The sequence below is a fragment of the Vitis vinifera genome, chromosome 4 (assembly GCF_030704535.1).
Source record: "Vitis vinifera cultivar Pinot Noir 40024 chromosome 4, ASM3070453v1".
Classification (NCBI taxonomy): Eukaryota; Viridiplantae; Streptophyta; class Magnoliopsida; order Vitales; family Vitaceae; genus Vitis; species Vitis vinifera.
The window spans coordinates 18,458,808-18,473,631 of NC_081808.1; the positions used below are offsets into that span (position 1 = coordinate 18,458,808).

General features: G+C 33.2%; 1 protein-coding gene across 2 annotated transcripts; it reads left to right on the forward strand.

Annotated features, from left to right (window-relative positions):
- Window positions 1-706: 706 nt before the first annotated feature.
- On the forward strand, window positions 707-8,629 carry LOC100264997 (riboflavin biosynthesis protein PYRR, chloroplastic). Of its 2 annotated transcripts, none has more exons than XM_003631816.4 (9): window positions 707-1,573; window positions 2,136-2,270; window positions 4,052-4,151; window positions 4,348-4,473; window positions 4,583-4,896; window positions 5,184-5,303; window positions 6,140-6,385; window positions 6,467-6,592; window positions 8,224-8,629. In XM_003631816.4, the coding sequence occupies exons 1-9, from the start codon at window positions 1,244-1,246 to the stop codon at window positions 8,485-8,487; spliced, it is 1,761 nt and encodes a 586-aa protein (XP_003631864.1). In that variant the 5' UTR covers window positions 707-1,243; the 3' UTR covers window positions 8,488-8,629. The 2 variants fall into 2 exon arrangements, with proteins under 2 accessions (XP_003631864.1, XP_019075163.1); XM_019219618.2 differs by having other exon boundaries at window positions 742-1,573; window positions 4,550-4,896.
- The last annotated feature ends 6,195 nt before the right edge of the window (window positions 8,630-14,824 follow it).

Genomic DNA, 14,824 nt, shown 5'->3' on the forward strand with positions numbered 1-14,824 from the left:
CCCAAAATTTCCAGTTAAGACTAACAAGATCGGTGGGTTCTACTTTCCTAATTGTCCAGCCTTAACCAGGTATGGAGAAGCAACCGGTTTCATCTTTTATTCTGGTTACATTTTCATGCATGGGAGTTTTCTTTTCTGGCAGTGGAACTTGCGTTTGGTTGCTGAGAAAACAGAAGTATGAAATGAGTTTTCTCATGATTTTGGTTAAATTTTATGTTTTCTAAAAGCATTTTTGTAAATGATAAAGTTTGTTACAGAGTGTTTTTAGAAAACATAAAATTTGCAAACATTTCTAACATAAAGAAAATACTTTTGATGAAACTTAAATAGCGTTTTTCAAAAATTGAAAAACCAGTGAAGTGATTTTCTCAAAAATATTTGTAGAGAAAATATTTTAACCAGAGAAGTTTACATTTTTATTCTTAAAATTCTTTAGAAAATTTAAAAAATTTGAGAAAGTGAGAAAATTTAATTTTTACTTCCTTATCAAGTTTTCATCATATTAATTACTCAAGATTAATGGTTCTAAAAAAAATTATGATATTGGATAATGATGAAAACTTGAAACAAAATAATTAGGATCTCTCAAATGATAGAAGATCATTAAGCAAGATCTATCACAAATATGAAATGCATTTTCATAATTCAAAGTCTGACTTATTCATCTTTTAGATCTATTCAAGAATCCACACATGAAATTTAAATGAACCACAATGAATCTAAATATTCAAGAGAACTTTCACTATATATGAGAGATTGAAAAATCTTACAATAGGAACTGAGTTATACTCGAGATTGATGCACTTCTAGTGTTATCCTCTCCTAAAAGACAATCCTCCTCATGAAAAAGAGTTTTGCCATTAAATATGATGAGAATTGGCTCCATCCTTTGTTTGGTAACCAAGAAAATGATAAATAATAGAGATAGAGAAAGAGAAGGAAGAATGAAAAGGAAAACTAAAATTCAAAATATATTCTCCAAATTGTCAAAAAGCCTCACCTCATCTAAAAACATTTAGCATCATGTAGGAACAAAACCAAAATAGTTTTTCACACCCCAAAATTCGATTTATGGTAAAAATAGTGGGGTATAGTTTTCAAAATTACCCTTTTGTTTTCTAATCATCTGCATTGGATATGGTATATTCATTCTATGGTTACCAACGCGATCGTGAGGAAGAAGAGTTGCGTAGTTTGCCAAAACGCCGGGTTTTGAATAGAGAGAAGCGAGACCTTCGCATCAATGGCGGCGTCCTTCCCTTCGCCCATCATCTGCAAAGCCACCACCAACAACAACCATCCCCACGCGCTCGATTCTTTCCACGTGCGACGTGCCGCTGAGATCGCCGACAAATCTGCCGGATTCACGTCGCCGCACCCCAACTTCGGCTGCGTGATCGCCACAGCCGGGAAAGTCGTCGGGGAGGGCTACCTCTACGCTCAAGGAACTAAGCCGGCGGAGGTCCAGGCGGTGGAGGCCGCCGGCGAGTTGTGCAGAGGCGCCACTGCTTATCTCAACATGGAGCCCGGCGATTGTCACGGTGACCGTACGGCGGTCTCTGCTCTTGTCAAGGTTTGGCCTCGAGTTTCTCTCTGTCTCTCTTTTCTTTTTGAATGTGTTTGTTTGTTTTTTTGATTCCTTTCAATTCTTCATCGCATTGTGCAGTTCTAGCTATGAGTGAAGTGATCTGATTTCTGTTTTAGGGAATTGAAAAAAATGAAAACACTAATGTTCTTCAAAACAGTTTTCTATTGAATGAAAAACAGTTTTATAACTTAGAAAACAGGTTTGGAAAATGAAAACAATTTTTTTGAGAATGTGTTCGAAACAGATTTGTTTTTGGAATAATGTTGAAGTGTTTTCAGTAAAGAAAGCCGTAGAAAATATGAGACTGTTTGGCAGTGGTGAAAATGTTATTTTCTCATGTTCTAGAAATCATTTATTTTTATCAGAAACATCTCTGGTGTAATTTTCATTTTTCTATTACCGTAGTTTTAAAAAAAAAATTCAAACACTTTAATAATTAAAGATGATTGAGGCTTGAAATTTATAGTCCATTGTTTTAACGAATTGCATAAATAGTTAAATGATTGATTTTGGTGTCAGCTCAGCATTGACATATGTCTGACATTAGGCAGGAATTACACGAGCTGTTGTTGGGATCAGGCATCCTTTGCAACATCTTCGCAGCCATGCTCTACGGGCAATGAGGAGTGAAGGACTGCAGGTGGATGTTCTTGGAGAGGATCTGAAAAGTAAAATTGTTGAGGTGGTGACAATTTCTTCATTAAATTTGGTCTATGATGCTATCATTCTCGACCTGTTTGTTTGATGTGCTTCATAGGTTTTCTTGAAGACTGTTTGGTTACATTTTATTACCTAACCGTGACAAAGTGGGCATTTCACTATCCCTATCTGTGATCATGAAATTTTGTGATTTGTCTGCTAGTTGCCTTTTTGTCTCTCCTTTTGCAATTATGGGGCCGTACTTGAGAGGGATGCTAGAACATGATATACATTATGGGTTAAATCCTAACAGCTCGAGCTGTGAGGAAAATTGGTTGCCAATGTCATTAACATTTGTGATTTGTCTCCCTCTTGTCTGCTCACTGTATGTCTTTTCATGTGTGAATATGGGACTACACGGAAGGGGGTACTAGAGTTGAGAGTATGATATACATTTTGGGCTCAAATCCTCACAGCTTAAGCTTTTATGAAGTTGGTACTTCAACATCCTTGACTGTTTATTTTTTCATATGGTTAGGTGTTTTGAAGTTCAAGAGTTTAGCAAAATTTTTGGCTGTACTAGATTAGAATTTAGAATTGGAAGAATATGAATATGTATTACCTTCTTATATGTACGCTTCAGTACCTGTGACCAATCTTCTTAACATTAATAGCACTTGAGCCAGAAGCTATATTCTTGCCACAATGCCTTCTGCAGTACTGAATATTTGGTTCATAAATGTGGGCATGGTGTGACTGCCTTTATTATTAATGGAAAACTCATTAGATGAATGCAAGCTTGTTCTAGATTTCAGTTGTTAGGGACTCTTTCTCACATTTATATACATAAGTGTGCATACATATAATTCATTAAGCATCACATGTTAGAACTATTGAAAGATTTATAGCATCAGGATATTTTAAGAATATAGTCTCAAAAAGTGCGCAACAATTAGGCCTTGTTTGGTAACTGGTTTTTAGAACAATTTTCTTTTCTCTAGAACAAAAAAAAAAGGAAAACGCGTTTGGCTATTAGAAAACTAGAGAATATAAACACTTTTCTATTCTTAAAAACAAAAAATAGTGTTTTTAGAGAACATTTTGTAGTTGTTTTCACTTGTTTTTTTGAGAGTTGTTTTAAAAAATAACTATACAAATATGAAAAATTATTAAAAATAAAGCACTACATGTAAAAGTTATTTTTTAAAACATAGAAAATAAGTTAAGAGCATTTTAGATTTCCAAACAGAATTTTATTCTACAAAACATCATAAAACAATTTTTAAAAATTGTTCTCAAAAACTGTTTTTAGAATCGTTTTCAAAAACACTTCCCAATAAAGCCTTACTGTTAAGAGAGGGTGTTGTTTTTTATGTTCTCTCTTGTTTGATGTGCTTTTAGGTGCTATTTGTATACGTCCTATGTACTTTGGTGTGTCGTCTTTTGGTGCATTTTATTATATTTGTATTATTTGCTTATCAAAGAAAAAAAAAAACCTGTATCATGAGTAACATTATCATTGTATGCTCATTTCATTGGGAAAAAAGTGTTTTGAGCTGTTTGTCTCTTAAACACTTACTACGAGATATATAAATTAAGCATCACATTTAGAACTATTGACTAGATATATAGTATGGGAATATTTTAAAAATAGGTTCTTGGAAGGTGCTCAAAAATCAATGTGTAATGAGCATTATACATTGTGTTTCTATGCTGATTTTGTTGGGAAAAGTGATCTGAGCTGTTTGCCTTCCAAGCACTCATTGCAAGTGATTTCAGTATTCAATGCTATATTTTGGCTGACATTTCAAAATTTTATTTTAGGAAGCTTTAAAATCGTGCCTCATCGTCAATGCTCCTTTGATATATAGAGCTGCTTCTCGAGTTCCCTTTTCTGTTCTCAAGTATGCTATGACCCTTGATGGTGAGGGTTATGAATTTAATAAAATTTTTACCCTCTTCTCTCTCTCTCTCTCTCTTAATTTTTAATTTTTTTTTATTTCTTCCAATTTCTTTCTTTTTTTTTAATGGTAATCTTAACCTCCAATTAATTAAAGAGGACTTCAAAATTTGAAATAAACAGTAGTTTATTCTCTGATGGTCTTCTTTGGTTCTAACAGGAAAAATTGCTGCTAGTAGTGGGCATGCGTCATGGATAAGCAGCAAAGAATCTAGGTATCGAGTGTTTGAACTGCGGGGTAGAAGTGATGCCATAGTTGTGGGAGGAAACACTGTGCGCAAAGACAGTATGTATTCATTTTCTGTTGCTTTGAAGCTTATCCAGTGATGTAGTTATGAAGATGCTCAGGTTGCTGTTACAAGTTCTTCCTTTTCTTCATTTTCTTTTGAATATAGATCCACGGCTAACTGCAAGACATGGAGGTGGACACGTGCCCATTCGGATTGTAATGTCACGGACACTTAATCTTCCTGAGGTAGCCAATCTTTGGGATGTATCAAGTGTACCTACTATAGTTGTAACACAAAGAGGTGCAAGGAAGAGTTTCCAGAAATTTCTTGCTTCAAAAGGTGTTGAAGTAGTTGAATTTGACATCCTAAACACTAGAGATGTTATGGAATATTTTTATGATCGTGGGTACCTTTCAATTTTGTGGGAATGCGGAGGAACATTGGCTGCATCTGCTATTTCATCTGGCATCATACACAAGGTGCTTGTTAGTTATGAATTTATATCAAATGTGTCGACAGGGTTGTTCATTCTCTTGTTAAATTTTAGCCAATTGATAAGGAAAAGTCATTGAAAGGTTTATTGTATATCCTCGTGTATTATTGAGGCCTATTATTTTATCAGGTGAAGCTCTTTACAAATTTTCAATAAGAGTAGGATTTTTGCTAGTTTAGGTGATAAATGTTACTGTAAATATTTTCCTCATTTTGGGCTCCCTTGTGGTTTTGGCTTTTTTTATGGTTGTTCAACTGATTCTTGTTAATGTAGGTATTTGCATTTGTTGCCCCTAAAATTATAGGTGGAAAGAATGCACCAACTCCTGTTGGTGAACTGGGAATGGTTGAGATGACGCAAGCACTAGATTTAATCGATTTTTCCTATGAGCAGGTTGGTGGTGGTTCTGTATGCACTTGACACTACATTTGTTTCACACTGACAATATCTCTTCATTGCCTTAAGTTTGGGTCCGTCTGATTGATTGCATCTTTTTATCATTCATCTTTCCTTTTAATTTTTAATATCTGTGTGCCTATTGTATTTACTTCTCAATGCTATATAATAACTTACAGGCAAATTTTTTTTAGACTATACTTGTTACTGGCAGCTCGCAGACTTTAAATCTTTTATCATAAGAAGCATAATTCTATCAATAGAAAAAAGGACACAAGGAAGGAAACTATGTTCTTTAAAAAAGAAGAAAGACAACCAGAAGCCCAACAACACCCAAGAAACCAATGCACCTGTAACAGCACTTCTGTGGGGAAAGCAAGGAGAGAAAAAATGCCGTCCAACTTTTTAATAGCTTTCTTGTATACTTATTATCCTTAAATATGTTTGTGCTACTTCTTGTCTTTTATTACATATTTTATATCAATTAAATCTTAAAATAAATTAAATCACTCCTTTGTACTGGTTATCAGTAAACCTTTTATATAAACTTCAATTGCAACTTAAAAGTCAAATGATAAAATTGGCCACTCTAGAATTTCTATTGTATGCATGATGTGAGGGTATCGTTTTGTCTAATAAAAAAAATGGATAAATTAGATTTCTGCAAAAGTGCAATCTTCATGAGCAGAGCTAAATGGGGAAGACTACTAGACTTCGGATGGGCTGCAATGACCATGAAATATAATTATAATGCATGTGCTTTGTTTTGAAATTTCTGTCTGCATTTATTTTTGGGTTTGTACTGGTTCTTACTTCTTGCATATGAACTGCAGATTGGACCTGACATGCTTATTAGTGGATTTCTTCAGCCCTTTCCTGATCCTACTCCTGTTATCCCATCAGTGGATGAAACTTATGCAATTGATCCTTCTGTTACTCCTTATGAATCAATCATCATATTCTTTTATAAAACATGGGATCTTTATGGAGCTTTTTCAAACTTCTCTCCTCACCCTATACAAATGCCTGATGAAAATGGTGATTATCAGACCTGGTCAAGCGTAGAGCATTATTACCAGGTTACTACTTTTGCTGCATAAATTATATTATTCTTGCTGCAACTTTGGTTAAGATATGTCAAAGCATTCTCCCAACTGCAGGCACACAAGTTTGTTGGGGTTAATGACCCTGTACCAAGAGATTTTGTCGAGGACATAAAATCTGCAAAAAGTCCTGAGGAAGCAGCAAGAATGGGAAGGACAATACAGAGGCAGCATCCTGATCTGGTATGGTTCTCATGCAATTGATTTTTTTCTAGTCTAGTTACTCAAAACCCAGTTAAAAGACTACAATTTCTTCTAATATTCATTTATTTCTGTCTAAAAATATTTCCCTGCAGAAACTTGGTTAATTAAACTATTAGATCCCTAACATTATCAGCTTTGACTTCCTTGACTGGTAAACTTTTCCTAAATTTGTGGGGTGTTATTGCTATATTTCAAAGTTTTTTTTTTTTTTCTGGAAAAGTTATGTAAAATTTAAGTTCCATCGTTTTGATCCATCATGAAGGAGAACAAATAGGTGTTATTTATTTTTCTCCAACGATTTTTGCTTTTTACCATGTCAACTGCTTTTGTGCAAACAAAAAAAGGGCTGCCCCAGCACAAAGGTGTGGGTGTCAACTGTTGATGTGGGTGTAGGTGGTTGGAGAAAATCCAGGATTTCAATCCATCCAACCCCCCCAAATCTACTTCCACAAAGGACCATGTATTACATTTGGGTACATGGGCACATCATTCATAAAATCATGCACAAAGATAAAGAGCTATGAACAACTTACTAAGTGATATGATTATACATGCATAGTTGCTTTTGCAACTACTAAAATAAATATGAATCACTAATAAGTGATATGATTATATGGTTGAAAGTTGACATGAAAACAAACAAAATTATAATAAGTTACTTACTATGAACTACTTCATGAGGTTATGGGGGCCATAATCACACAATTCGGTGGTTATGAACTTTGGCTGTATTTCTTGATTTTAAGGTGTACCATTGTATAAAAATATTATTTCACAATACATGTTTCAATTTCCAGCTATAATGTATAGTTTATAAAAGAAACCATTATTTCATTGGATTCAAAATATGTCAACAAATTAGATTATAGGTTTTGGATGTAAATATCATGATTGTAATTCATGTCCCACAAAAATGTGGACCTAAAAAAGAATGATCTTTCATGAAAAAATAAACAAAAAGAAGGTGAGGTTAGTACTGGATCAATAGAAAGTTATGATATTGTAGCCTACTGCTCATATGCATATGCCTAATGCATCTTACCCTCGGGGGTTGTAGCAAGGATGCTGATTGGGAATATTCTGGACCCATCTCTGAATTGTTACCTTATCATCAAATTTCATGCCTCCCAACTTTGGTTCATTGGTGGAAAGTTGTGCAAGCTCAGTCATGGCTTTCCCTTCCATATCAAACTTATCTTCATCTGATTACAAAGTGCTAACTGGTATCATGTATCATGTCTGCAACCCAAAAACATACATTTCTATTTTATTTTATGTTTTAATAACAGATTCCATAACTGTCCAAGGAGAGGTAATCTTACATCATTTACTAATAATTAATTTATTTTTAGTTTTGGGATGTTATTTACTTGGATGCTGAATGTCTATTCATTCTTCATTAACTTCCATTATGTTCCCAATAAAGATGTAACTATGACCGAAGAAGAATCATAAGAATACATGACTTATCCAACGTACTTCTACCTCCAGTTTCCTTGATTTGATTTTCTGTTCAAACAAACTGAGGCTTATGATTAGCATTAATGTTGAGTTGAACTGCTTGCATTTACTTTGCAATCTGATGCCACTATTTTTTGTGTCTAATGCAGGTAAGATCTGATTGGGACGCTGTCAAGATTGATGTCATGTACAGGGCCTTGAAATGCAAATTTTCAATTTATCCTCATTTGAATTCTATGCTGGTCTCTACTGCTGGGTCAGTTCTCGTTGAAGCTTCCCCACATGATCTCTTCTGGGGCGGAGGTCGGGATGGAGAAGGCCTAAATTATCTGGGTAGGCTTCTCATGCAGTTGAGGTCAGAATTCCTAGGCGAGTCCTTAACATCAAGTGAGAGCTCTTTCCTAGCTCTATAATATATGAAGAAAGAGACAGTATAATGAGAACTTAACCCTGATAATCTGTAGATCCCTTTTGTAACATTATCATTATGCAAATAATTAGTGTAATTTCATGAGATGTTTTTCAATAAAAATCCTAATCATTACTAAGGATTAATCTTCATTGCATCTCAATTGAGAAAAAAAAAAAAACCTGACTCAGGTTTTTCTGTCCTAAAAATCATCTATTCACTTAACCCTCTAAGAAAATATTCTCATTTGCCTCTGATGGCAACCTATCAGATTTGTGGTGCTCATAGAAGCTGTTTTGTGACAGCTTCCCAATTGTGTGAATCTTTGAGGATATTGTTTGTAGAATTATGACAACAGAGGTGAAGCATGGAACTGTTTTTGTCCGGGTTTAGCAGGTCGAGTTTATTATATATGGAGGATTATGGTGTTCTGGAGCAGGCTCTGGTTTGAAAAGGTTGAAGAAGTCACTATTGTAGGGGACTGTTTTTTCTGGACTAACAGGTTGCATTTATTATATATGGAGGTTTTTGGTGTCTGGTAGGCTCTAGTTAAAGAAGTTGAAGTCGCCATGGTAGAATTAGGGGTGGAAGTATGGAGGACTAGAGAGCGCTGTGTTTGGGACCTTCACTGAACATGCCAATCACAAAGGAGCTTTATATGTATATTGGCTTCGCTTAGGCCAGAGCTTAGGCCAGAGCTTAGTCCAGGATCACTAGTGTCATTTCTGAAGAATGGTTGGTGGTATTACCAGATGTTTTAGGGAAAAGTCAGGCTCAAGAAACACTTGAAATTTTTGAGACCTCCAAAGTTGACTGTAAATTTAATAATATAGATTAGGGTGCAACTACAAAGTCATAGCAGGAGAAAGTAATGAAGTTTGCTTGAAAAGATGGATATAAAAGTGCCTACAAAAAATAGGTAGAAGAAGGTTTTCCCTTCTTTTCATAGGTAAATTTTTGTTCTATTTGGACTTTGAACCTGAAGCCTCCTACAAAACCTCCAACAAATCCTCCCCAACCCTTTACCACTTGCCGGGCCGCCTCAATGTCTGGAAGAAGGTTTTCCTTTTGAGTGGTTAACAATAATTGAGAAGAAGCTGAAATGAAGAAAGCAATGAAGTCTCTTTTGACTAAGACGGATAACAGAGGTTCCTTTGCAAGGGTATTTGCATAGTTTTGAAAGGCATGTTTAAAGCACGCATAGCTCCAAGACGCAACTACTCTGTAATTATAGCGCTTTGCTTATCAAGACTAGTCTTATTGAAGAGGCACCCCTTTGTCTACTTTACACTTATTCTTGAAATTTTTAATTGTATTTTGAAATTTGTATAATTTCATTACTTTTGATATGCATTTTAAGTCAGGTTTCACTTCACTCAAGCCTTGTATTGTGTCTTGTGCCTTAGATGTTAGAGCAAACTAATTGATTTCTGGTCAAAGAATTACGCTGTCAATCAAGCAATACTCATGAAAGGATAACCAACATGAGTTGGGGAGGCATAATGGTCAATGACCACAGCCTGCACTCATGCCCAGAAGTTTAGATTGTAGGTTTTTGACTGTAAGTATCTTGACTGTAGCCCATGTCCCACAAAAAATGAATGCCTAAATAGGCTAGATCTTTCCTACAAACATAAATAAAAAGAAGGTAAAGTTAGTACTGGATTGTTAGAAGTTTTGATAATGTAGCCTCCTGCTCATATGCATATTCCTAATGCATATGTCAGCCTCAGGGTTGTAACAAGGATGCTGATTCTGTACCCATCTCTGACTCATCATGATTATCATCAAATGTCATGCCTTACAAGTCATAACTTCTATCCATTGGTGGGGCATTATGCCTGCTCATTTGTGGCTTTCCAATCCATGTTAAACTTATCTTCATCTAATTGAAGTAATGCAACCAATATTAGGTCTGCAAAATAAAAACATAGAACTTTTATTTTATTTTATTTTATTTCTTTTGAAAGATTCCATAAATGCAACCAATATTATCTTCATTGTCTCATTCATTTCCATTATGTTAGCAATAACAATGTGATTGTACCAAAACTAAAACCATAACTATACATGACTTATCCAACACACTTCCACCCCCATTTTCCTTGATTTGATTTTCTGTTCAAACAAACTGAGGCTGAGGATTAGTATTCATTTTGAGTTGGATTAGTATTCTTTTGCCTCTGATGTCTACCTATTAGAATTTGGTGCCCACGGAAGCTGTTTGTGACAGCTGCCCAATTGTCTGAATCTGAGGAGGGTGTTTTTTTTTTTTTCTTTTTTAGGCAGAATTAGGGCTATGATAGAAGAGGTGAAGCATGGGACTGTTCATTAGAGCTTAAAAGGTTGAGTTTATTATATGCAGAAGATTGTGGGGTTCTGAGGAAAGCTCTAGTTAAAAAGGTTGAAGGAGCCCCATGGTAGGGGACTGTTTTTTCTAGTTTTAACAGGTTCAATTTGTTATATATTGAAGATTGTTAGGTTGGGATGGGCTTTTGTTAAAATGTTTGAAGAAGTCACTGTGGTAGGGGACTGTTCTTTCTGGTTTAACAGGTTGAGTATATTATATAGAGGAATTTGGTGCTTGGAGGTGAGTTGTTGAAGAAGAAGTCCCCATGGCAGGGGACTGCATTTTCTGGTTTAACTAATGGAATTTATTATATATAGAGGATTATGGTTTTATGGGGCAGGCTCTAGTTAATAAGGTTGAAGAAGTTTGCCATGGTAGAATTAGAGGGATGAAGTATGGGGTACCAGAAAGCACTGTGTTTGGGACCTCTCTGATTAAGCCCCAGATCAGCTGCCAATCACAGAGGAGTCTTATTGTGCTTCACAGGAGATGTTGGGGGTCAAACTCCCGGTTGAGATCACGGAGATTGAGCTACCCGGTTAGCTTGTCGGGGCTTTAAGGGGGCAGCACCCTTTAGAAAAAAAAAGTATGACGAATTTGCCCCTATTGTATTTTTAACCTTCTTATGATATAGTAGGGTTTTGTTTTAGGAAAAAAAATGGAGTGTGATCGTAATTGAGAGGAGAGTGAGAGTCTTCAGTATTGTAACCCTTCATTTTCATTTGTTACTTATTAGAAAAAAACTAAGAAACATGGTCCGTGGCTAAGAAGATAAGAATTCATTTCTTAAATTTTAAAAATTTTTAAAAATATTTTCAAGTATACAAGAAATATACTTAGGTTTTGTATAAGAATATTATGTTTCTTAAAAGTCTTTTTTTTATTTTTAAAAACAAAAAATAGAAAATATATTTAAACATCACTTGAGGATTTATTTGGATATATCTTTTATTTTCTAATTTTCAAAATATTTTTTTTTTTTGAGTTTACGTTTACACAACATGTTAGTGATGTCAATCTAATTAGACTTTTGGTCAAAATTTCTATGCCTTAAACCAATTTTGATTATCATATGGAAAATGAACAAATTAATCCAAAAAAGAGTACACAAAACTTTCTAGTGCATAATGATTAGTGCTATTGATTGCACATGGAAAGATCAAAACTAGAACTTGAAACGTGGTCAATAGGATGAATGAGGACCCACATTTGAAACCCTAATCGCTTAGAAACTAAGCATAGCTGCCTTGATGCTTTTGGCCTTTGATTAGGTAAAAGCAAAATAATAAAAAAAATTGTTTGACGATAATTCAATACTATAATGGATTGTAGGAAGGTCTTAGCCTCAATGCTTCACTAAAATTGTTCCAATTAAGGGTGGGGAAGAAAAAGGGACTTAGTCTATTGAGGTGGGCTAGGCTGAGGATTGTGGTGAAAGAAAATGAAAACAAAGGGCTTGAATGGGATTGCGTACTGTATGCATAAAATAGGTTTTTTTTTAAGACTTTTTTTTTTCTTAAAAAAAAAAATTAGTTGTTAAGTAAATTTTTGGCATTGGATCGGGTATTTATGAAGAGCAAGTTGTTCCAGCTCGATACCATCAAGAATTTCTGACTAGCGTGGAAATAAGGTTATCTACGGAATATTTTTTCTTTTGTCTTTTGCAAAGTATTCTAAACAATAATTTAAAAAATGATTAAAAACTTTTCATACGGAGAATAAGGTAAGAAAATTATTTTTTATATTTGAATTTCTAATCAAAATTTTGTTCTTAAAAGTAATTGAAAATTGTTTTTAAAATTTATTCTTAAAAATTATTTTTTTAAGAACTATTTTAAAAAAGGTTATCAAACAAATCTGGATGGTTCAAACTCAACTATTAAAAATGAATTATTGAAAACATTTCTTAAAACAATTGTTTTAAGGAATTTAATTTTTTTTTTTTAAAAAAAATATCTCTATTTTCAAAAGAAATTCTTGAAAAAAAAAAAAAAACTATTTTCAAGTTGAAAATTAGTAAAATTTTTTTTTTTTAAACTTTGGAAAATCATATTTTATTCTTTTTTTTTAAAAAAAAAAGGTGAAAAAATAAAAATAAAAGCTTAAACTTAACAAATTTCTCCTATATATTTTTCCAAATCCATTTCTCTTTTCTCTTTTTATTATTATTATTATTATTATTAAGATTGTCAAATTTTAACTACATTCACATGTGGCATAAACCCATTTCTTTGAATTTTCTGATGGAAAAATCCACAATTTATTAGAATCATTCTCTGCAATTAATCAATGTGGAGCAGGCAAAGCAAAAATCTCATGAGAATCCCCCATCAAAAAGAAAAGGCCTAAATTATAGACCCGACTCAGCCACATGTTGAGTTATGGGTATCTTCATTTTCCTTTTCCCCCCATCATTTTCCTGGAATAGTAATTCAATGCATCTTCCAATTTCCACCTCTCTCTCTCTCTCTCTCTCTCTCTCTCTCTCTCTCTCTCTCTCTCTCTCTCTCATATAAAGCGACTTTATTTTCCTTTCATGTTCTCTTGTGATTCAAATCTAGTGACTAGACTTCAGCAGAAACCCCATAGAGAACTAAAAAAAGAATAAAATTGGCCTCAAAGTCCACTATTGCATTTTATTGAGAGTGACAAAATTTCAATTTCATTTAAAATTAACATTAAATCTTTGAGTTTGTTGGATCTCTTGAAAAGATCACAAGTAGACAAAGAAGTTTCTGGCTGTGCAGCTGGAATTTTAACCGCATGTTTAAAACTTATCTTAGAAAATAATTTTTTAGAAAGAAAATAATTTTTTAGTTTGAATAACAATTTTGAAAAATTGTATAATAAAATCAGTTTTTAAAAATTTATTCTAAAGATACATTAATTTTTAGAACAAATTTAATGTATTTTTAAGTGTTTTTTTTTATAAGGTGGTTTAACACATAATTAAAAATATGAAAAACATTTAAAAGTAAGTTCCACAACCAAAATATACAAAAAAAACAATGTTTTATTCTTAAAAATAGAAAATAATGTATTTTTAGAAAATATTTTTTAATTATTTTTATGTTGTTTTAAAATATAATTATATAAATAAGAAAAAATAATTAAAAGTAAAATACTATACATAAAAGTTATTTTTAAGATATATCTAAAAATATAGAAAAAATAGGTTAAAACATTTTAAGATCTGAAACAAATTTTTATTTTACAAAATATTATAAAATGGTTTTAAAAAACTGTTTTTTTAGAACTATTTTCAAAAACACATCCAAAACAAAGTCTTCATATTTTTTTTTTCTTCAAAATATTGATTAATAAGATCGAGTTATACGAGACTCTACATTCGAAAGCTTTATTCAAACATTTTTAAAAGTCGTTTCTAAATTTAACATCATCTCTAAAACTTATATCTCATGCTTATTTTCTTCACAACCTAAAATTTTCTTTTTAAATTAGGATTTTATAGTGATTTGTTTGGTCGTCAAGAAAATAATAGTTCATGGAAAATCAAACGTTAGGGGGATTTTATATTTCCATGCATGCAAAATAAATGAATTAGCTTTATCTAGAAAGTGGAAATAGCATATTTCTTCAACTAAAAGTCATAGGCACATGGGTAGATAGCCAGCTAATGACAACATGTTGGTGAGAAAGGGAGGCGATATGAGAGGCTTACACATCAACATGCAAGAAGTTAATGTTATGGAAACAGTGAGCTAAAGTTTATCATTGGATGTGACACAATTTTGGAATATTTGGTTGTGAAAAGTGGAATTGGTTTTGAAGACACAATTTCGATTTTTAAAATAGACCACATTTAATTGTTGAAGTGCTTTATTTTTCAAATCATAAGATGGTTTTCTAAATATGATTTATTTTTAAAAAATCCTCACATATGTGTTTAGTATCATTTTAATTGTTTTTGAGAGGTGTCTATGCATGAAAGTGATGTTATCGAAACAATGGGCGAAACTTTATTATTGGA

Excerpts from the sequence above, each read along its gene's own strand:
- LOC100264997 (XM_019219618.2), top strand. The coding sequence starts at position 1,244 with ATGGCGGCGTCCTTCCCTTCGCCCATCATCTGCAAAGCCACCACCAAC. Across the intron at positions 2,271-4,051 it reads TGAAAAGTAAAATTGTTGAG|GAAGCTTTAAAATCGTGCCT; the intron begins GTGGTGACAATT and ends ATTTTATTTTAG. Across the intron at positions 6,386-6,466 it reads GCGTAGAGCATTATTACCAG|GCACACAAGTTTGTTGGGGT; the intron begins GTTACTACTTTT and ends TCCCAACTGCAG.